The 21,603-nt window shown below is 47.6% G+C and overlaps 1 protein-coding gene across 1 annotated transcript in view; it reads left to right on the plus strand.

Moving 5' to 3' along the window:
* The window catches only part of CTIF (CBP80/20-dependent translation initiation factor), a 147,014-nt gene that overhangs the window by 21,074 nt on the left and 104,337 nt on the right, over window positions 1-21,603 (plus strand). Inside the window, exon 5 of the mRNA XM_006835147.1 lies at window positions 4,487-4,562. Within this exon, the coding sequence (XP_006835210.1) occupies window positions 4,487-4,562 (76 nt within the window). The remainder of the gene's footprint in view (window positions 1-4,486; window positions 4,563-21,603) is intronic.

Here is a 21,603-nt window from a genome sequence, read left to right on the forward strand (position 1 = left end):
TGTTGAAGTCTGGTTTTCTGAAGGTGCCTGCACCAGTCCACACAATCTAGCTTCCTAACAGAGTATTTGTAGTAGCGATAGTGACTACCCTATTCTGGGAGGATGTCTGCCTCCATCCTGCCTCAGGTTCACCACTGCCAGACTTGTTGAATCTCTGGCTCCAGGGAAACCTGGGTGCAGGGTCCTGTGGCCACCTTGTGGACGGGCCGGGAACTGCATTACCCTAGAGTACTGCGACCCAGTTGCTGCAGCATCCCCGGAGGACAGAGAGTACCACTCAGTTGCTAAGGCTTCCTGCAGCCTGTGTTTCCATGGAGGGACAGGAATCCGAAAATGATGTTGCCTTGGAAACCCCGTTGGCAGCAGTGACTCAGCTGGTCTGAAGTAACCTTCTGCCCTGGGAACCTGCAGCTTTCGGGGTGGTGGGGCAGTCCTCTGATGCTGCCCAGTGCCCCTCTGAGGTATTGTTGGGGAGAGATGGAGACAGCAGGCTTGTTGAGTGCCAGTGGTGCCCAGCACGTAGTTGGGGCTCATTCTGTGCCTGGGCTGCTTCTGGGGAGATAGGGCATGCTGACCTGGGTATGCACATATGAGAAATGGCCTGAGGAAGCCTAAGAGCCCTCAGTGCCTTCCTCCCCAACCTCCCCTCCACTGCTGTGCCCTGAGGAAAACACAGGCCAGCCTAACTCCACCAGGCAAATTTATCAGTTAGAGGGTGGATGGATGTTTATAGACCTGTAGCCCAGCATGTCACGGGGTGGGTGGGAGGGGCGAGAGTTTCCCGTATTCACCCTCAGCTACACCTGCCCACACCTAAACCCTGAAAGCTTCACCCCACTAGCTCCATCTTGTTCCTCTCCCTACCTCCCCACACCCATTGCATCACTCACCCGTTGGATGGTACTCACAGCACATTATGCTATGCCAACCCCTATCTCTGCCTGGAATACTCTCCCGCCTTCTCTGTGCTTGACCATTCCCATCTCCCCTGGGGCTTGTCCTCCTCATGGAAACCTCCATGTCCACTCCAGATGCTGCTCCTCCTCCGGACTCCAGTGGTGATCTCTGCTAGTTGCTGACCTTCCTGCTCACTCTGTGGTGGGAGGGTTAGATGCCTTGCCCCTTCTCCTAAGAGAAATCCGGTTCTGTGCATGCTACACCTGGGTCCCAGTTAAACCTGGACCCCAGTCCAGAAGTGTTTGATGAGCGAATCAAAGAATGAGGCTTAGATCTTAACCCCACGTCTCTCTCCAGCGGAAGCCTTGCTTGGTTTTTGCAGCCAGATATTGTCTTGCTCTAGAGACCAGAGTTTTTAATGACATGATCTCGCGCTGCCCCCTGGTGGTCACCAGGCCTACTGCCCTATCACTTGAATTTAAGGTGGGGTTTTTTTTTGTTGTTGTTTTGTTTTGTTTTTCCTCAGTTAAGAGCTGTGAGCTACATGAGGGCAGGAACCACGTTGTATTTATTTTTGATGACCCCAAGGAAGCTAGACATGATTGAAAATATAAGCGATGCTTGGCAAATATTTGAACAAATTGCCTAATAATTACGCTGCAATTTGAGAGTTGCATTAACTCTGCTGCTGGAAAATGTTGCCGCCAACGCACTGGGTGACCCTGACCATTACCTCTGTCAGGAATAATGATTCTACCGGTAGTAGTAACTTTCTGCACATTGGCCCTGTGTCAGCCCCTGTTCGAAGTGCTTTTCTGTGTTAACTTGTTTGAAACTCACCACAACCCGGGGGGCAGGGACTAATATTACCGTCACTTGGCTGAGGCTGTTGGCTCTCTGTGATCTTAATCAATGACCAGACTGCCTCTCCACTCTAATAACTATAGTAATTCATGCCAGATTCAGAAGAGGACATGGAAGGCAGGATTTCATTACTGACTTCAGATGGATGTTGTCTGAAAGCAGAGAAAACCAGACAGATGTTTGCTTCTGTATGCAAAGGCATTAGACAGTGTGGATTATAACAAACTGTGGATAACATCTTGAAGAATGGTAATTTTGGAACACTTCATTTTGCTCATAAGGGGATACGGAATAGTTTTAAATCAGGAAAGGTGTGTGTCAAGGTTGTATCCTTCCGCCATACTTATTCAATCTGTATGTTGAGCAACTAATTTGAGAAGCTGGAACATAAGAAGAGGGTGGCCGCAGGATTGGAGGGAGGCTCATTAACAACGTGCGATACACAAATGACACGACCTTGCTTGCTGAAGGTCAAGAGGACTTGAAGCACTTACTGAAGAAGACCAGAGACCACAGCCTTCAGTATGCACTACACCTCCACATAAAGAAAACAAAACCCCTCACAACTTGATCAATAAATAACATCATGGTAAATGGAGACAAGATCAGAATTATCACAGATTTCATTTTACGAAGAACCACCATCAGCACTTAGAGAAAAAGTAGTTTCCATTGGGGAAAAATCTGCTGCAGAGAACTTTTTAAAGTGTTCAAGAACAAAGATGCCACTTTGAGGACCAAGGTGCACCTGACTCAACGCAGGTTTTTTTCAGTCGCTGCATGTGCACGTTGTACAGGAAATCTGAAGGCTTTTTGCCTGTGAACAGCTGCAGCCTGTTGCTGTTGGTAAGTGCTGTCGAGTCTGTTCTGACTCCTAGTGACACAGTAGGGTTTCTGAGGAGCGGCTGGTGGGTTTGAACCATATATCTTTTGGTTAGCAGTCCAACACCACACCAGGATTCCACAAGTTCAGCAGTTCAAAGCCACCAGCTGCTCCTTGGAACCCTATACAGAGTTGCTATGAGTTGGAACCGACTAGACAGCACTTAACAACAACAGTGTGCATGTGAGAACTGGACGATGAATAAGGGAGATTGGAGAAGAGATGATGCAGCCGAGGTCCAGTGTTGGTGAAGGACAGAGAAAGTTTCAGGGACTGCTAGAAGAACAAATGTGTCTTGGAAGAAATATAGTCAGATTGCTCCTTAGAAGTGAGGAGGCTGAGACTTGGTCTCATGTACTTTGGACATGTCAGGAGGGACTGGTCTCTGGAAAAGGACATCGTGCTTGGTAAAGTAGAGGGTCAGCAAAAAAGAGGGAGACCCCTAACGAGATGGACTGACACAGTGGCAGCAACAGTGGACTCAAACATGGCAACAACTGTGAGGCTTGCACAGGACCAGGCAGGGTTTCATTGTGCTGCACAGAGAGCTGCTGGGAGCTGGAGCCATGCGGACAACACCTAGAAACCACAGCAGCAGCCTTTATACACGCTTGCTGTGTGCTACACATACTTCTAAGCACTTAGATGCAATCACTGACTTCATCCTCCAGCCACTTCTCCATGTTTCTAGGTGCTGAACTCAAGTCCATTTGGAACCCTAGCAGCTCCATAGTGTTTTCCAGCCTGGAGTCTTTATGGGAGCAGATTGCCAGCTATTGGGTAACAGAGTGGGTGAGGCGTTGGGTTGCTAGCCACAAAGTCAGAAGTTCAAATCTGGGAGAAAGTTGAGGCTTTCTGCTCCCATAAAGATTTACAGCCTTGAAGTTGCTCTGAGTCAGAACCGATTTGAATGGCACGGAGCATCAGCATCATCAGGGGAGGCTTGAACCACTAGCCTTTCAATCAGCAGCCAAGCATTTAACCATTGTGCCACCAGGGGTCCCCTTTCCAGTGTAATTATGCAAATTTTACACATGAGGAAACTGAGGTCCACAGAGGCTAAGAGACTTGCTCAGGTCACCCAGTTAATAAGGATGAACCTGGGATTTAACCCCCCCAATCTAGTGTTGACGTCTGCACCCTTAAATATGCCACAGCAATGGACCTTTGCCCAGTGATTTGAGGCTGGCGTCTTTGGCTGAGGGTACGCCCACCCAAAGCCCAAAGATGAAGCCTGTAGTATCTCAGGGAGGTGTGTTATCAGCCTGCGTGGCCCTGGGGACATTGCTTCATCTCTGTGTTCAGATTTCCCCTTGGATGGGTTGGAAGAGCACGGTGGCTCTGTAGACAAAGCAGTGGACTGGGAACCACAAGGCTGGTGGTTTGAGCCCACCAGCTGCTCTGAGGGAGAAAGAAGACGCTTTCTACTCCTGCAAAGATTTACAACTTTGCAAACTCTCTGTGATCAAAATCAACTCCATGACGCTTTAACAACAACATTATGGGTCAAGCAGGATGGGCTCTGGGAAGGGGACATTGGCAAAGATCTGCCAGGAAGGCTCAGGGTCTCCAGTAGCTCTCACTTCCTTGCTCACTGGTGGGATACTGTGTTAATGACCTCCCACAAGGGTCCTGCTGGTGTGGGGTCCCTTGTCCTCACGGGAGGACCTGTGTTGCCAGGTATGGGGAAAAGGGCCACATCTCCAAGGCTGCTTCCTCGGACAGGACAGGCTGGGTCTGCAGCCTTCGGGACTGACCCCCTGACCCCTGCTAGTACGGATGGGACAGGATGTAGGAAGGAGCTGCTTTCAGTACCATTTTTTTTTTTTTTTCCTGGTCCAGGTGTGGCAAAGGGAAGCTGGAAGATGGGGAAGGGATCAACCTGAACGACATCGAGAAAGTCCTCCCGGCCTGGCAGGTACGTGCAGGGGCAGAGTCCCCACCCAGGGTATAAGTACTCCCACCGGCCCTCTTGCTCCAGTAGCGGGGGTAGCCACCTGCTATGGTCTAGGGTGTCCCTGTGACCTATTCTCAGCTCTGTCTGGGTATGCTGGTAGCAGGCCAGATGTACCCCAGAGATGAAGTGGACCATGAACTTGCATCTCAGTTAATTTGGGAGTTTCTCCTACAGTGCATTTCCAGACTGTGTTTAGACTTGAAAAGAGTTGTCCTGCAAATCTCCAGCTGTCTGCTGTGCTTTGCTGAGTTGGTCCTTGACCTTGACCAGGTCCACTTTCCCTGTCTGGAGCCAGGCTTACTCAGTCAAGAGGCATATTCAGGGGCCTCGAGATGTTTACAGTACTGCACTGCTGGTAGAAACACCTTCCAGGGGTTGGGTTGGACCTGCTGCAGGTGAGGAGAGTGGCAGACCCTCCTCACCTGACTAAGCCACTGCTGGTGACCTGCCACCATCCTTCTCTTTCCATGAGCCTGGCTCGTCATTTTCTTACATCCCTCCTGTGCTGTTTGTTCTTTGTCCATTTCATTTGTTCTGTGTTCATGCCCTTGACCTCCTCATGAGAGACATCACGTATGTACGTACAGTTAAGGCCTCTCAGCAATCGGATTATAATACACCTTGGTGTGGTTTTTCTTCCTGTTTCTTCTGCTTGGGGTTTATTGAACTTCTTGAGTCTGGAAGTTTATAGTTTTCATCAAGTTTGGAAAGTTTTCAGTCATGATAAACCCAGAGTCAGGGTTTAATATCTTCTGGGTTGGGTCATCTCACACGGTGTCACTAGAAGCAGGCTGGCCATCTTCCTGATCCCAAAGAATGGATGCCAGGTGGAGAAATGGGTCCTGGGAGAGCACAGTGGAATGATGGTCCTGACTTTCTCTAGAGTTCTCTAGTGTTACTATAACAGAAGTTCCACAGTGGATGGCTTTCACGAACAGAGATGTGTTCTCTGAAGACTAGAAGTCTAGATTCAGTGCACTGGCTCTGGGAAAGGGTCCGGGTCTCCTTTCAGCATCTGCAGGCCCCCAATTCCTGGTAGATCTCCATGGGTCTTGGCATCATTCTTTTCCTGGATCTAGGGACTTTACAGCACAGGGACCCCAGGTCCAAAGGACCTGGCTCGTCTTCTTGGTGGTAGTGGGGCCCTCTGAGCCATGCTTGCTTGTTTCATCTCTTCTATATCTCAAAAGAAATTGACTCAAGATCCAACCTGCTCCTGGAAATTGTGTCCATCAGCATCCTAGAAGTGAGGACCTGCAGCACACAGGCTATATCAGATCTATCTGTATCAGATCTATCTGATCTATATCAGATCAGAGCTGATGGCATCAGATCTCATCATGGGGTGATTACATTATATCAGAGCTCACCATGGGGGCAGAACTACATCTTCATTGCTAAACCATGGAGAATCCTGGCCCAGTCAAGTTGACACAAAACCTTAATACCCCCAGCCCCGACCATGCTACCTCCAAAATCTCTAGGGAAAGATCCTTTCTTTTCTCTCTCAGCTTCTGAATGTTGTTGTTGTTGTTAAGTGTTGTCAAGTAGGTTCCAACTCATCGTGTCCCTGTATAGGGTTTGCAAGAAGTGGCTGGTGAGTTTGAACCACCGACCTTGTGAGTCACACTGACCTTGCAGTCCAGCGCCACACCAGGACTCCCAGCTCTGGTAGCCCTAGGAATTCCTTGGCATGTAGCTGCATCTTCAAAGGCTGTCCTTCCAATCTCTCTAGGTCTCTTTTCTTTTATAAGTACAGCCCTCAGAATGGATTAGGACCCACCCCTACTGGAATATGAATATGAACAAATGTTAACTGATAACCCCAAAATTAAAAACAAACAAAACCCTTACTTATCCCATTCTTCAAAGTCTCCTCATCAATTGGACGCTGGTTCAGTGGTCCAGTTGGGACCATGAGGATCACCTCACCTTATTTTAGCATTTGGGGTGGGAAAGTTCTTAATGTATGGGACTGTATAGTTGATCCTTAAACAACACGGGTTTGAACTGCATGGCTTCACTTATACTTGGATTTTTAAAAACAGAAACACTGCGTGATGCTCATCATCTCCTCGTAAACAGTTCATCTCTCCAGTAAATTATGTTTCACAATAAAAGTGATATCGCGTGGTTTTTATGTATTTGTCATCATGTTTAGTGCCATACCATAAACCCTGAATAACACTACAGGGTCCATACGAAGTGCCACGAGTGGTGCTGTAAGTGCTCCTAAGAAGCAGAGGAAAGTCCTGACGTTACAAAGAAAAGCAGAATGGCTCGACGGGCACCACAGATTGAAGTCAGCAGCTGGGGTTGCCGTCACTTCAAATAAATGACTCCAGTGTAAAGACCACCATAAGAAAGGAAAAGGAAATTCAGGAAGCCGTTGTTGCAGCTCCATCAGCAGGCATGAAAACCTTGTGCTTTTTGGGAAATCATTTTTTATCCCACGTTGAAAATGCAGCTTTTATGTGGGTGCTGTGAATGCTTATATACAACACACAAGATATATGTTAATCAGTTGTTTGTTATCGATAAGTCTCTGATCAATAACAGACTATGAGTAGTTAAGTTTGCGGGGAGTCAAAGTTTAGTGTGAATTTCTGACTGAGTGGGGGATTGGTGCCCCTAAATCTTGCATTGTTTAAGAGTCGGCTGTAGGATATTGTACCCTTGTTCTCCACCATTGAATATCAGTATCGGGAGAGATAGGGAAGGAGATGAACAGCCATCAGAACCCCAGGAGCATCCCATTTCTAAACACCCCAGGGGATGCTGTGTACCAGACTGAAGATTACCGAGTGGGAGAGGACCTAGCCCTTTCCCCCATGGGAGTCACAGAAGCACCAGAGCTGCTCTCTCCCTGCCTCATGGAGGCCCAGGCTCCCTCTCTGACCCCTCCCCTTCCCTGCCTGCTCAATCCCTCAGCAGACAGGAGCCTGTGGGCCCGCCCCTCAAGCTGCCCTGTCTGTCATGGCTCCGTGTTCTCATAGGCAGTCTCCTCTGCTGGAAGTCTGCTGGTCCTGGCTCAGGTCACCTCCTGTGCATGGGGCCCAGCCCCAAAGACCATCTGCCCAGCTCCCTAATCCCCACCTGCTAAATGGTCTGACTCCCCTCCTAAACTTTGGGCTGCTTGGGGACTGAAGCCGTTACCCAGCCCCCAGCATTCTTAGGTGAGTGATGTTTGAAGAATATAATTGTGATTGTCTGGAGAGTCCAAGAGAGATCTGTCTTGACGTTCATCTCTCCCACTGGGGTGAGTTTCCACATGAACCTGCTCTTGCTGGTGTGATTTGGGGACATGTCTTTAAACATACACACAGCTTCCCCCTCATCTTCTCTGTTACGGTGTGATAGGGGGTGGCATGCAGCTTGCCACCTAGAATTTTCTTTTCCAGTTACTGGAAGTCTGCCCCAGGGTCCAGCTGCTCTAGGGCAGCTCCTTTCTAAAGTCGGCCCTAAGGATCCAATTGGCTTCCATTCTTCGGTCCTGCCATCTCAACCCATGGCATCCAGGTGGTCCTGGGGAGGGGGAAGAGAGAGCTAGATGGCCGTGCTCTGCTTAAATGCTTTGGCCCAGAAACATCCCCTACACCGATAGTCCCTTAGGGCAGAACTAGTCACACCACCCCATCTGACCACAGAGGGGCTAGCAGGGGCTGGAGGGCACTGGCTTATCAGTGGGCAGTAAATGTCTTTGCTCAGTCTTTCTCTTAACTTGTTCACTTAACTCATCTTCATGGGACAAAGTGCTTTGCTCAAGCCTTGGAGAGGGGTACAGAGTCCAGTGCCCCCAAAAGGTGCACAGTCTAGGAGAGGACATGAGTCACGTGTCTTGAGCAATGCTGGTACCTCACCCAGGTCAGAGTCTCTGTGGGGTGAAGAAGGTACATCCCTCCTCAATGCGGCTGCAGTCTGAGGCTTGATTGTCCCAGTAACCCCTAGATTTAATGCTTCTTGTAGATTTTGCTGGGAGCCACACCTGGGGGCACAATCCACAGTAGTGGTCCTAGGTGGGTGCCTAGCCAAGCTCCCCTCCAGTCAAAGCCAAGGATCCTATCCCTGAGGGTCTCGCCTGGCTGTACTTCCAGACTTGGGGCAGAGAGTAGGTGCCCACATCCAAGGGTTGTGCTTGTACTTCGGGGAGCCCCAGCTGCCAGGCACATTTCTCCACCATGAGGACATTTAGCTGGTGAGGGTAGATGTTGAATCCTGATAACGATGCCACTGGAGAGGGCAGTGCAGGTGAGCTAGGACAGGTGGTGACCAGCAGCCAGGTTTTATAGCGTTGCTCCCTAACTCTTCTTCAGGTGGGCAAGGGCTTTGGAGTACACCGTTTCTGAGGGGGACGAGAGCTCTGATCAGGGAGGGTATTAGGAAGCCCTGAACTCCAGGCTTAGCTCTCGGGCACTGAGACTATTGGGGCAGGGCAGAAGCTGAGACAAAGCTGGGCTTAGAGGGGTCCTGGGGCACATGCCATCCATGAGACTGGTACCCCACCTGCCTTTTCTTGGCACCTCTACTATGAATTGTTTATGGTGGTGCAAAGGCTTGACTGGTTGCCACAAGGTCGGCTGTTCAAACCCACACAGCAGCACCATGGGAGAAAGAGCTGGCAGTCAGCCCCAATAAAGATTGTTGTTGTTGTTAAGTGCCAACTCATAGCAACCTTTTGTAGGGTTTCTAAGGAGCAGCTGGTGGGTTCGAACTGCTGACGTCATGGTTTGTAGTCCAGTGCTGACCTTAAACCCTTTGGGGGCAGTTCTCTGTCACATGAGCTCACTGTGATTGAGACTCAACTCCACAGCATCCAACAACACAGCTGTGAATTGTATACAAGTGGAGTGGGGCTGACTCATCTGCCAGCTTGGCAGTGATGTGTTTGTCTAGCGCCCATCATGTGTAATCCACCCCGGAGTAGTGTAGTGGTTATGAGTTGTGTTGCTAATCTCAAGGTCAACAGTTTGAAACTACCAGCAATTCTGCAGGAGAAAGATGAGGCTTTCTGCTCCCATCAAGATTTACGGCTTCGGAAACCCTGTACAGGGTTGCGATGAGTCAGAACCAACGCCACCACACATATCCACCACCTATCACCAATGCCAAGACAGATGGCTGCATTGTGATCTGCTCCCACTAGAGGGCATCCATATAACGCTCTGTTGGCCCCAAATGTACCCTCCGGACCTCCACCACCTCTTTGCTGATTACTCAGTGTGCAAGTTGGACTCAGAATGGTTCAGGCCAGCACTCGGGCCCTTTCTCTTCTACAAGGGAGCGGATGAGGAGGTCATGGAAGCAGCCACACAGAGGTGCAAAACGCAGTGCCCGAATCTTCTTCCATCTGCTGTGCAGACAAGTGTGTGTGTTGGGGGGGGGGGGCACGTGCCATCCCCGCCCCTGCCAGCTTCATAGAGGTGGCCGTTTCAAGTGTTAACTTCTGCTCTTGGAAGTAGGGGCAGCTAGCGGCCCAGCTCAGGAGGGACAGTGGAGTTCCGTAACCAACACTAAGTTAAACTTGACCAAGTTAAGTGTGAGGACCAGAAACGTCCCGCAGATTTTGTGTTGAGTGTACCCGACTGCCCGCACATTCCTGCGCCTTGCTTCTGGCCCAAGACCACCTGGTTATATTTCTATTGCTGGAACTGGTGGGGATCAGGACTCTGGAGCTAGCTGGCCAGTAGGTGACCAAATCCAAGGATCATGTCTATCTCTGAGAGCCCCAGCTGCCAGGAAGGCACTTAGTTGGTGAGCGCTGATGCCTCAGGTGTGACACTGGAGGAGGGATTTCTCCTCCTGGCTGGTGGAGGGAGCGCTTCCGCTCCGAGTAGAGTAGCGCGCCTTTGGGCAGGCGTTCACAGTTACCTCAGCCACCTGCCCCATCACCTGCCCCGGGTCTCTGCACTCTGCAGAAATTCTATCTGCCTCGGCCTCAGACTGCCCTGTTAAGTGCCTTTTCACTCATAAGAGTGAAAAGACAGTGCTGAAATTACCTAGTATCTTACCCAAAGACATTATTACATCATTTTCCTTGAAGTCCTTTGTCACCTAAACATGTATCTGACAATAAGAATGGTGTTGGCCAACAAACAAGGGAGCTTCAAAAAGTACTTGAAAAAAATGGAAGTAAAGTATACTGGGATTTTTCTACAAAGTTTTTTGAAGTCCCTTTGTATTTCCCTTTTTGCTTAGGAAATTTTGCAAGTAAAGTATGGGTGTGCCTGTAATTACTAGCTCACTCCACCGGCTAAGGCCTGTTTCTCTGGTCCACTAGTTACTGGCCTAGTTTGGTGTGTGTGCCTCTCAGACCATTCCAACTCCTAGAACCCCTATGGGATAGAGTAGACCGTCCCATGGAGCTTCTGAGGCTGTTGAATTATGGTGTTAGCAAAGAATATGAAATATACCATGGACTGCCAGAAACCAAACAAATTTTTGTTTAAGGAAGTAATAGCCAGAATGTGCCTTAGAAGCGAGAATAGTGAGACTTTTATCTTACGTACTTTGGAGCTCTGGTAGCATAGTTACGAATCGGGCTGCCAACCTTAAGGTCAGCAGTTTGAAACTACTAGCTGCTCTGCGGGAGAAAGATGAGGCTTTCTACTCCCGTAAAGATTTACACCCTCGGAAACCCTGTACCGGGTTGCTATGGGTCAGAACTGACTCGACGGCACTTAACAACAACAACAACTTTGGACATATTGTCAGGAAGACCAGTCCCTGGAGAAGGACATCATCATGCTTGGTAAAGTAGAGAGAGAGTCAGTGATTAAGAAAACCCCCAAGGAGATGGATAGACACAGTGGCTGCCATGATGGCTCACACAGCAACAACAGTGAGGATGCTACATGACCAGGCCGCTTTCATTCTGTTGTACACAGGGTTGTTATTCATCTGAACGGATTGCTCCATCTTTACAGGAGCAAATCTCTAGGTATTTTCTCCTGAGAAGCAGCTGGAAGGTTTGAATTTCCAACCTTTTGGTTGTTGATTATGTGCCATGGAATCGGAACCGACTCATAGTGACCCTGTACGGGGTTTCCAACGCTGTAAATCTTTACGGGAGCAGAAAGCCTCATCTTTCTCCTGTGGAACAGCTGGTAGTTTCGAACTGCTGACCTTAAGGTTCACAGCCCAATTCGTAACCAATATGCTACCAGAGCTCCTTAACCTTTTGGTTAGTCGTCACTTAATCACTGTGCTTCCAGCACTTGTGCACTTCTAGTCGGTTCTGACTCATAGTGACCCTCATAGAGTTTCTGAGGCTGTACATCTTTACAGTAACAGAAAGCCTCATCTTTTTCTCCCAGAGTGCCTGGTAGCTTTGAACAGCTGACCCTGTGTTTTTCAGTCCAGCGCTTTTCCTACAGCACCACTAGGGTCCCATCAGCATTCCCTAGTAGTATCTAACTTGTAGTCTGTAACAACCCACCGTTTCAAAGTAGGTAAGGAATACACATTAAGCAACAAAAGTAGCCAAGGCAAATGGGATTTCTCAAGGATTGTGTCTGGGGCACTGTGAAGACACAGGACCCAGGGAAAGGACAAGAGTGGACGGTGAAATTTGGAGTTGAATCCTTCTTTGGCTTCAGATACTGACAAAGTGAGAATTCCTCCGAGGAACCTGAAGGACAAATGAGCTCGCAAAATGAAAAATCACTGTCAGCTGGAAAGATGACCAGGTTTCCCTGACTCCTCTGGTGCTTAGATTAGTTTAGATTAGATTGTTTTATCCAGCAGGTGGCGCTGATGCTGTTTGGTAACCCCCCTGGCGGGAACACTGGCTGGCTTGAAGCTGCAAATGGGCCTGCTATTGCTGGGTTCCCAGTCTTTCAGAAGGGAAAGAGTGACTATTGCTCCCTAGAGCTATGTCAGCTCTGATGCCAAGTCTTCTGGAAACTTCCAGGATATGCTAACTCACAGGCATAAGGGTTTTAAAAATCTCCTGAGACCCGAGGGACAAAGTCATATGAACAAGTCCCACCCTGCAGCCCCAGGCAGTGAGTGTTCCCTTCGTCAAGTGCTGCATCATGTCATGGTACCCCACAGGACGTGTGGTCTGACTTCATTCCATCCACCAGCATTGATGGAGCACCGTTCAGTTGACCAGGCATTGTTTCTGTCATAATGGACCCAGTTAAAATGTACCTTTTCAGTGGAGGGGAACATTGTATTCGCCTGAAAACACATAGTTCCTGTCAAGTGAGTTCTGGAACCCCCATGTGTGTTAGAGTGGATTTGTGCTCTTTACGCCTTCCATGGATGATGTTTCAGAAGGTGACCTCCAGGCCTCTCTGGGTGGACTTGAACCTCCAACCTTTCAGTTAGCAGTGAACTAACCATTTGCATCCTTCAAAGTCTCTCACATTCTCCTTTGGTGTTGTGTGCTGTGAATTCGGTATAGGGTTTCCGAAGCTGTAGATCTTTACTGGAGCAGAAAGCCTCATCTTTCTCTCGTGAAGTGACTTGTGGCTTCGTGTGTGACATCCCAACTTGTAACTCACTATACCACCAGGGCTCCACCCCATAGCCTCCTGTGGTTGTTGTTAAGTGGCAGCGAGTCGGTTCTGACTCAATGACCCTGTATAGGGTTTCAGAGGAGCAGCTGGTGAGCTTGAACCTCTGACATTGAGGTTCAAACTGACTTTGAGGTCCAGTGCTTAGCCACACCAGGACTCCATATTCTCCTGATGTTGTTAAGTGCTGTCGAGTCGATTCTGACCCATAGCAACCCTGTATGGGGTTTCCATATTCTCCTAGTACCCCCTTAATGAGAATTCCACAATGAATACCACACCCACAATACCACTAGCAAACATTTACTGAGTGCCTCCGATGCTGCCGGAACTGTCATAGAGGTCTTATTTCTATCTAGTTCTTAGAAATGAGGAGGTCGCATTCTCAGTAAGACCCTTTGAACACCCCACCCCCACAGTCACATCCTTCCTGCTAATTTGATTCTTCTTCCAGAGCACTCCTCAAATGCTTTCTTTACTTACTTTGTCTGTCAGTTCCCCAAAGGCACAGACGGAGCCAAAAAACCCCAAACCTGTTACTATCATGTCAATTCCAGCTTTGGGGCATAAGAGAACTATAAAGTTTTCTGAGCTGTAATCTTCGGGAAGCAGATCACCAAGCCTTTCTTCCACAGCCCCACTACCTGGGTTCTAACCACCGGATACTCTTGTTTTTGTTGCTGGATACCATCAAGTCAATTTCAACTCATCACAACCCTTGTGACCTAGTAGAATGCCCCTTAGGGTCTTCTTCCCTTATGTAACTACCTAAGTATCAATTGTACATTGTCATTTGTTATTATTGTTGTTGCAGGGTTGTATATGTAATGCTATTGTTGTTAGGTGTCGTTGAATCGGTTTCAACCCATAGTGACCCTATACACAACCGAGTGATACACTGCCTGGTCCTGCACCATGCTCACAATTGTTCCACTGAAGCTCAATGTTGCTGTCTCTGTATCAGTTCATCTTCTTGTTGACCCTCTGCTTTACCAAGCACATTGTCCTTCTCCAGGAACTGATCCGTCCTGATTTTATGTCCAAAGTACAAAAGATGAAGTCTTGCTATTCCCCCATCTAAAGAGTACATACTTCTTCCAAGACAGGTTGGTTTGTTCTTCTGGCAGTCCATGATACTTTCAATATTCTTCTCCAACATCATAATCCAAATGCATCAATTATTCTACAGTTTTCCTTATTCATCATCCAACTTTCATATGCATATGACGTGATTGAAAATGCCATGGCTTGAGTTAGGCACACCTTAGTCCTCAGAGGTCTTTTGCAGCAGATTTGCCTATTGCAATATGTATTTTGATTTCTTGACTGCTGCTTCCTGAGCATGTGTAATGGGGTGGGGGTGGTGGTTGTGGGCCACTGAGTTGGTTCTGACTCAGAACGACTGGTAGATTTGAACTACTAACCTTCGGTTAGCAGCCCATTATCAAATTCAATCTGTCTGTGATTTTATTGAAGCCCCCTCATACTTATTAGGGTTATGTCTTCATGGTTAGTTGGTGCCTTAATAATTATATAGTGCCCTTCCTTGTTTTATGATTTAAAGTTAATTTTCTTTAAATTAACTTTGTTGTTGTTGTTGTTGAGTGCCGTCGAGTCGGTTTTAAATAATCATAAAGTTAATTTTTTTATGATTTAAAGTTAATTTTCTTTAAATTAACTTTGTTGTTGTTGTTGTTGAGTGCCGTCGAGTCGGTTTTAAATAATCATAAAGTTAATTTTTTTATGATTTAAAGTTAATTTTCTCAAAGATTAGTATTGCCACTCTTGCTCTTTTTTTGGTATTATTTGCTTGATATTTTTTCCATCCTTTGATTTTTTAGCCTATTTGTGCTTTTGCATCTAAGGCAAATTTCTTGTAGGCAGTCAACATGTAGTTGTTGTTAAGTGCCATCAAGTCGGTTCCGACTCATAGTGACCCTGTATAGGGTTTCCAAGGAGCATATTAATGGGTTATCTCCCCCGCCCCCCATTCATTCTGCTACACTCTGTCTCTTGACTGGTGTACTTAAGCTATTTACATTTAGTGTGATTATCTGTACAGACAGAAATCTACTTCTGTCATTTTTGTTAGACTTTTTGTGTGTGTGGTGTTGACAATATCTTTTTTCTGCTTAATTCTCTGTGCTAAGTTCTTTTTGTTTAAGGATTGTCCTTCTATTTCCTTGATTTTTGTTGATTTTATGTTTACCGAGTCTTTTTTTATCCTTGTCTTTATTTTGGTGTGTGTTGTTGTTGTTAAGAGCCATTGAGTCAGTTCCGACTCATGACGACTGTGTATAGGGTTTCCAAGGAGCAGCTGGTGGTTTTGAACTGCTTACCTTGTGGTTCAGAGTCCAGTGCTGATCCTACAGTGCTACACCAGGAATCATTTGGTGAGTAGACTTACTAAGTTTGTTTGTGATTCCTCTAAGATTTGTCTTTATCTTCCTTAGGTTTTTTCAATAGTCTGTTATTTCTCGATATTACCTTGACTTCCCTTCCATATGGAAGTTCTTCCTTCCCCCCTTTTATTTTGAAATGGTTGATTACAGATTGACATCTCAGTTTCCCTCTTTTCTTTTTTGTGGCTTTATTTTACTTTTGAGAGTTTTTTCTCTGAGTTTGAAATCTAGGTGATGCTGGCATGTGTGTTAATCTCAGGTTGTTGTCTGGTATCGATAGGTCCCTTAATTTCTGTTGATCTGGGAATACCTTAGTTTTGTTACTGTAATTGAGAGATGGTGTTGCTGGATACATAATTGCTGGTTGGCAATTCTTATCTTTCAAGGGTTTATGTATAGTATCCCATTGTCTCCTTGCCTACCTGGTTTCTGCTGAGGAGCCAAACTTAATTTGATTGGTGCCCCTTTTTAGGTGATATTTCATCTCTCATGAGCTACTTTCAGAATTCTTTCATTGTCTTTGGGTTGGGAAATTTTAATTATAATATGTCTTGGTGACTTTAATTTGGGACCTGTATGGGTTCACTCAGAGTCCTGGTATGTATGGCTCTGTAGGATATGTACTTGACCTTAAGGTCGATTTGAACTGCAAGGTCGGCGGTTCAAACCCACTAGTTATTCCTGGAAAACCCTATACAGAGTCCAACTCTACAGCACTTAACAATGGGTTCACTCAGCTTCTTGGGTAAAAAGCTTCTCATCAAGGATATTAAAGAAAATTTCTTCAAATCTTCAAAGATTGTCTCTGTGCTTGTATCTGCCTCCTCTTGTCCTGGAATTCCAGTCAGGCATAAATGATCACTCTTGAAAGGCTCCCACATAACTCTTGGCCATTCTTCCTTGTTCTTCATTCTTTTTTCTGATTTTTTTTTTCCAGTTAAATTAGTATCAAGGGATTTGTCCTCTATTTCGCTGAGTTTCTTCCGTTGATTCAATTCTACTTCCATGTCCTTCTATTATTGGAACCCTGGTGGCACAGCTGCTAAGTTTGTCACCCAAAAGTTGGCAGTTTGAACTCACCAGCCGCTCGGAGGCAATGATATATGGCAGTCTGCTTCCATAAAATGTTACAGTCTGGGACAGTGCTCTGCCCTAAAGGGTTGCTGTGAGTTGTGAGTTGGAATCAGCTCAGTGGCAGTAGGTTCAGTTGTTTTAGTTGCTTTTTGGGGTCCACTTAGTTATCTACTTCTTAGATTTGATTGTTACTCTAGTTGTGATTTTTGTATGGTTTCTATTTGTCTCTGTTGTTATTTTGTTCTTAGATTGTTTTCCTGAATTCTGGTGTTTTGCCTGGAATTCCTCAGTCTCTTTCTCAAACTCTTGTTCCCCCCACCCTCTTTCTTGATCTCTCTGAGAAGCTTATATTTGTCTTTTGAATGCCTAGGGGACAATCCCATTACCATGTCTTACTCAGGAAGACTTTCTGGCTCTGTATTTTAGTCATTTGCTTAATTTCACTGTGGCCTGCTGCTTTTTGTGACTTAATACAAATTGCTGTTTCTAAGGCGTTGAGGGGTTGTTGTATATGTTGATGGAGTATATCTTTGTTTGCTCCATTCTGACATGGTTTGCTTTGGATCTACCCAGTTGAGCAGGGCAGGCGGGTGTGATGGTTGGTAGTATGATGATACCAGCAGGCTTAGCAGTGACCGATAGCGTGACTTCAGGTCTCTGTTTATGGGTCCTGGACGCAGTGAACACTGACCATCTGTCATTACTCCAGGTGTAGGAGGAAGTGATGAGATTCACCCAGTGATTGAGCAGGGTGCAAGTGTGCTGGTGTGCCAGGACAGTTCGGACACACAAGTTCTGTCTTCTTGCTGCTCCCCATGTGGCCGTGGTGGCAGGTGGCCTGGGGAGTGGGGTTAGATGGGTAGGGTCACTGGAGTAGTTCCTTTCTGCTTGGAGGGATGGGTCACTGGGGGCGGGTTAGGTGGTTGACAGGAAGGGGGATGGTAGGTGGGGCTGGTATGGAGAGAAAGAGGGTCTCTAGTGGTCAGGGCTGCAAGGATGGGGGTTCATTCCTCTAGTCACCAGATGTGTGGGGTAAGGGAAGCATGCCCTTCAGGTCACTGAGTCAGGCTGTCTGGGCACTCCCATTGGCTGCCATCAGCAATTGGGACCTGACTCCATTCAAACACAAGGAGGAAGTGAGGGGTTGCCTGTAGTCCAGTTGAATGGAGAATCTATTGCTCTGTGTGCCCCACTCACCCTAATGTTCAGGGACCGCTGCTCTTGAGTAAAGCTGTCTCTGGGTCCTACCACCCTCCTGCAGATGCCAGGATCCCTGGCACCCTCATCCTCCTCCCTGCACTTTCCCACCTTAGATCCGGATTGTGTTCCACTGACGTTGCTTCTCTCTGAATGTGACTACTCTCTTAGTGGGGATGCTGGGAAATTGTCTACCTGTGCAATTTTGAGGCATTACTACTGCATTGGTCTCAGGACGGCCACACTGAGCCTCCACTCTGTGCCCCTGCTCATTCACTGTGTTTGTTCAATTCCTCCTTCCAGTCAATGTTCACTTCAAGTCTTTATCCTTCCTTCTGATGTCCAGGATTCCCAGACTGTCATTTGTATTTGCCTCACTTGGTTTTTCAGGCCTTGGGTACAGGGAACAGCATGGTGTGCCTGACTAAGCCGCCATCTTGGTTCCTTTACTGACATCTTTGAAAGAAGTTTGTTTTTTTTTTTTCCCCCCATTGGAGAGGTTTCCAGCGGCCTCCCCACTTTTGATCCGAGACTATTGGTCAATGGTCAAAGAGGAAGGCTTACCTAGGAGAGGCCTCTGCCACTCCAGCCGCCCCCCCCGCTCCCCCAAGTGCTTCCTCCCTCAGGACAAAAATAGGCACTGCTACAATAATGGAGACCAGAAGTCCTTCAATCCATGGTTTCCTGTCTGAGGCCGCCAGGTAGTAGGGCCCATTGGGAATGAACAACGTGCTCTGTGAGGCGAACCTGCCTTTATTTTTGTCGTTTATGAATGGGTTCCCCCACCCCCACTTTTATTACTATTATTTTGGAGATGAAGACTTTTGTTGGTGACAACCAAGAAAGTTTTTTAGGAAGAGGCAGTTGGCTGGGTCTGGACCGGATTTCCACATGAGTCTTCAGCTCCCCTCCATGGGGGCTGGCGTGCAGGGTGTGGGGGGTTGTGAAACACGTAAATCCTTCACATGACAGCCTCAACTCTCCAGGTCATGGCTAAGCTAGAAGACAGGGGTTGGCAAACTGAGCTCCATAGGCCAAGTCCAGCCCTGAGTCTAAAGCTGTATTGGAACACAGTTACACGTGGTCATTTGCATATTGTTTATGGCTGTGTTCATGTCACATGAACCACGTTACCTGAAAATCCTAAAAGATTTATTCTCTGAAAGAAAAAGTTTGTCAAACACTGATATAAACAGAAGAAAAATCAATCAATCAGTCAATGAAAAGAGCCCTGAGGAGTCAAAGTTGTTTAAGTAAAAATCCTGAAACTCATGCACTTTCGTCATCCAAGAGCTTCCAGTTCTACAGACGGAGAATCATGTAGTTCATTCCTCATTGTTCGTTTGGAGCTTCCATTCCTTCCTTTGTCAAAAGAGGTCATATATCTATTCTACTTCAATCCCAAGGCTGTTATGAGGGTCAAAATTCAAATCAGCTCATAGAACGAAAGGTAATTGTGCATTGAAAATGCTCTACAATCATGAAGTGGCCTTTGTAAAAGGCAGAGTTCGTTCTGGGAGCCAGCATACATCCTCAGAATGGGTGAACTTGACAGACAGAAATGTACTTTGGGCCGTAGAACAGGTCCCCTCTGTGTAGGATCGGGGAGGTGGGTGATGGGGCTGGAGAGTCTTCAGCCCTTTCTTAGACTGAGATTCGAAGGAGTAGCCATCCGCCTGTCCTAAACTTCAGACTGAGAGAAGAGCTGCCTCCGTTCACGTACCTCACCAGTTCCCGCTGCTGCTCACTCCATCCCTCCCACCAAGAGCATCCTTCCCACTCCCTTGCCTACCCCTTTTACCTGTACAGGGTTCCCGAGGCTGTAATCTTTACGGGAACAGAAAGCTTCATCTTTCTCTTACGGAACAGCTGGTAGTTTCGAACTCCTGACTTTGAGGTTAGCACCCAATTTATAACCACTACGCTACCAGAGCTCCTCGCTCCTTTTATAGCTCAGTTCAAATGTCTCCTCCTCTGTGAAACCATCCAAGAGCAATCAAACCACACCAGCTCTTGGGAAGCTCTTCATCCTTGGAAATTTGAAGAACTTAATTCTAGGCCCGTTTTGAGACTCTCTCGGTGGTTCACAGCTCTCTGTATGCTTGTGCACCCTAAAGAGGTGATCTTGAACTGGATCTGGGGATGGCCAGGGAGGTGGGGCTAGAGAGATACAAGAGAAAGCATGGCATTAAAGGCTGGTGGGTTACTTAATATGGCCCTTCTAGCCATAGTCTGTGCGCCTCCCATACAATGAGCTATGAAAATAAGGAGCTTGTGCTCCATCACGGGGATTGGACAGCTTCCTGCTAATGCCCATAAGGTGTATGGGATCCCTGCAGGGGTGGGACTATGCATATAAGGTATGTGAGTCTTGTAAGGAATTGGTCAGTTTTGCCATCTTGCTAGGCTTAAAAAGAGAACCAATCCCAGAGCAGAGAGGGATCACCAAGAAGAAGAGCCAGGAGTGGTGAGCATCCTTTGGACCTGGGGTCCCAGTACTGAGAACCTCCTAGGCCCATGAAGAGAGAGCTGGAAGTTGTGGTCAGGGTGGTAGCAAAGCATGAGATGGCACAGTGGGCCTCCCAGCCATAGAGTGAGGCGACTTCAGCAGGCATACTGAACCATGGAGGAAAAGCTGAATGCCTTTGGACTGAGGCCTCCAGGTGCTTAATTGGCAGAACTAAAGAGCTCTGTAACACTTGACCAGGCTCAGGTGAAGATCCACGGCTGAGAGAGGCCCTGGTCCTGAGGGGACCAAAAGGAACTTGTCCTTAAGAGACTAAGGCAGACCTGTCCTCAGGGGACCTAGAGGGTCCTTGCATGGCCAAGAGGAGCTAAAACAGCTATCCTATATAAAGAAGGGAGACTTTGCCAAAATGCTTCTGGATGCTGATCCCAAGTTGCAACCTGTTACCTCCCTAGTAAACCTATACCTGTGACTACGATCTTTTGGTTCTATGTGGCCATTGCAATACATGATGGAACTCAACAGAGAAGTTGAGAGTGTGGGTATTGGACCTCTACTCCATAGGAGGGATGTTGATTTGGGCTGATGCTGATCTGGATTCTCCCCCATCCCCCTTGTGACGTTAAATAAGGAGGGCTGATCTCTCCCCCGCCCCCTGTACCCTGTGCACCATTGTTACAGCTGGGCTAAGGAGGCTGCTGAGGCTGGGGAGTCGAGGACCCTCAAGGGACATTTCTGTAAATACAGCAGTTGGTGGAGGTCCTTGAGGCCTTGGGCCTGACCAAATAGGAACTTGCTCAATGTTCTTGAGCAGAGGAATGCAGAAGGACTTAGGAAAACAGAGCTAGGGTCTGACCAACCCACATGCAGACCAGGAGGGAATTCCTAGGTGGAACACATCTCCCCTCAGTGGCCAGGGAGGAAGTTTGTTAGTTCATTAGGGACAGGATAGGGCCCCTTATATATAGGATTTGTCCCAGTGGAGAGGTCCTCTTGTCCATGCCCTGCAAGACCATACCCAGAATCCCTTGCTGAGTGCCAGAGGGCTTGGCCAGTCAGGTGGACAGAGTATCCAGGTCAGCATAAGGAGCCCTTGTAGGGCAGAAGGCCCCTGTCAGACCAGACCAAAGGCCACCTCCATCGAGGCCTTGGCTGAGCCAAGATCGTCTTAAAGGAACCAGGAGCTCCTGGAGTGAGTGTGAGCCTGGGAATTGGAGGCTAGCAGAGGTGCCAGCCTGTAGCCCTGTCTACCGCCTTCCACCATGATACAACAGTCCCTCCAAGAGACACCCCACAGCCCCAGGTGAGTTGGGTTACCTTGCCTGCAGCCCCCCGCCCTCCTG

This window comes from Chrysochloris asiatica, unplaced genomic scaffold, assembly GCF_000296735.1.
Source record: "Chrysochloris asiatica unplaced genomic scaffold, ChrAsi1.0 scaffold00015, whole genome shotgun sequence".
Classification (NCBI taxonomy): Eukaryota; Metazoa; Chordata; class Mammalia; order Afrosoricida; family Chrysochloridae; genus Chrysochloris; species Chrysochloris asiatica.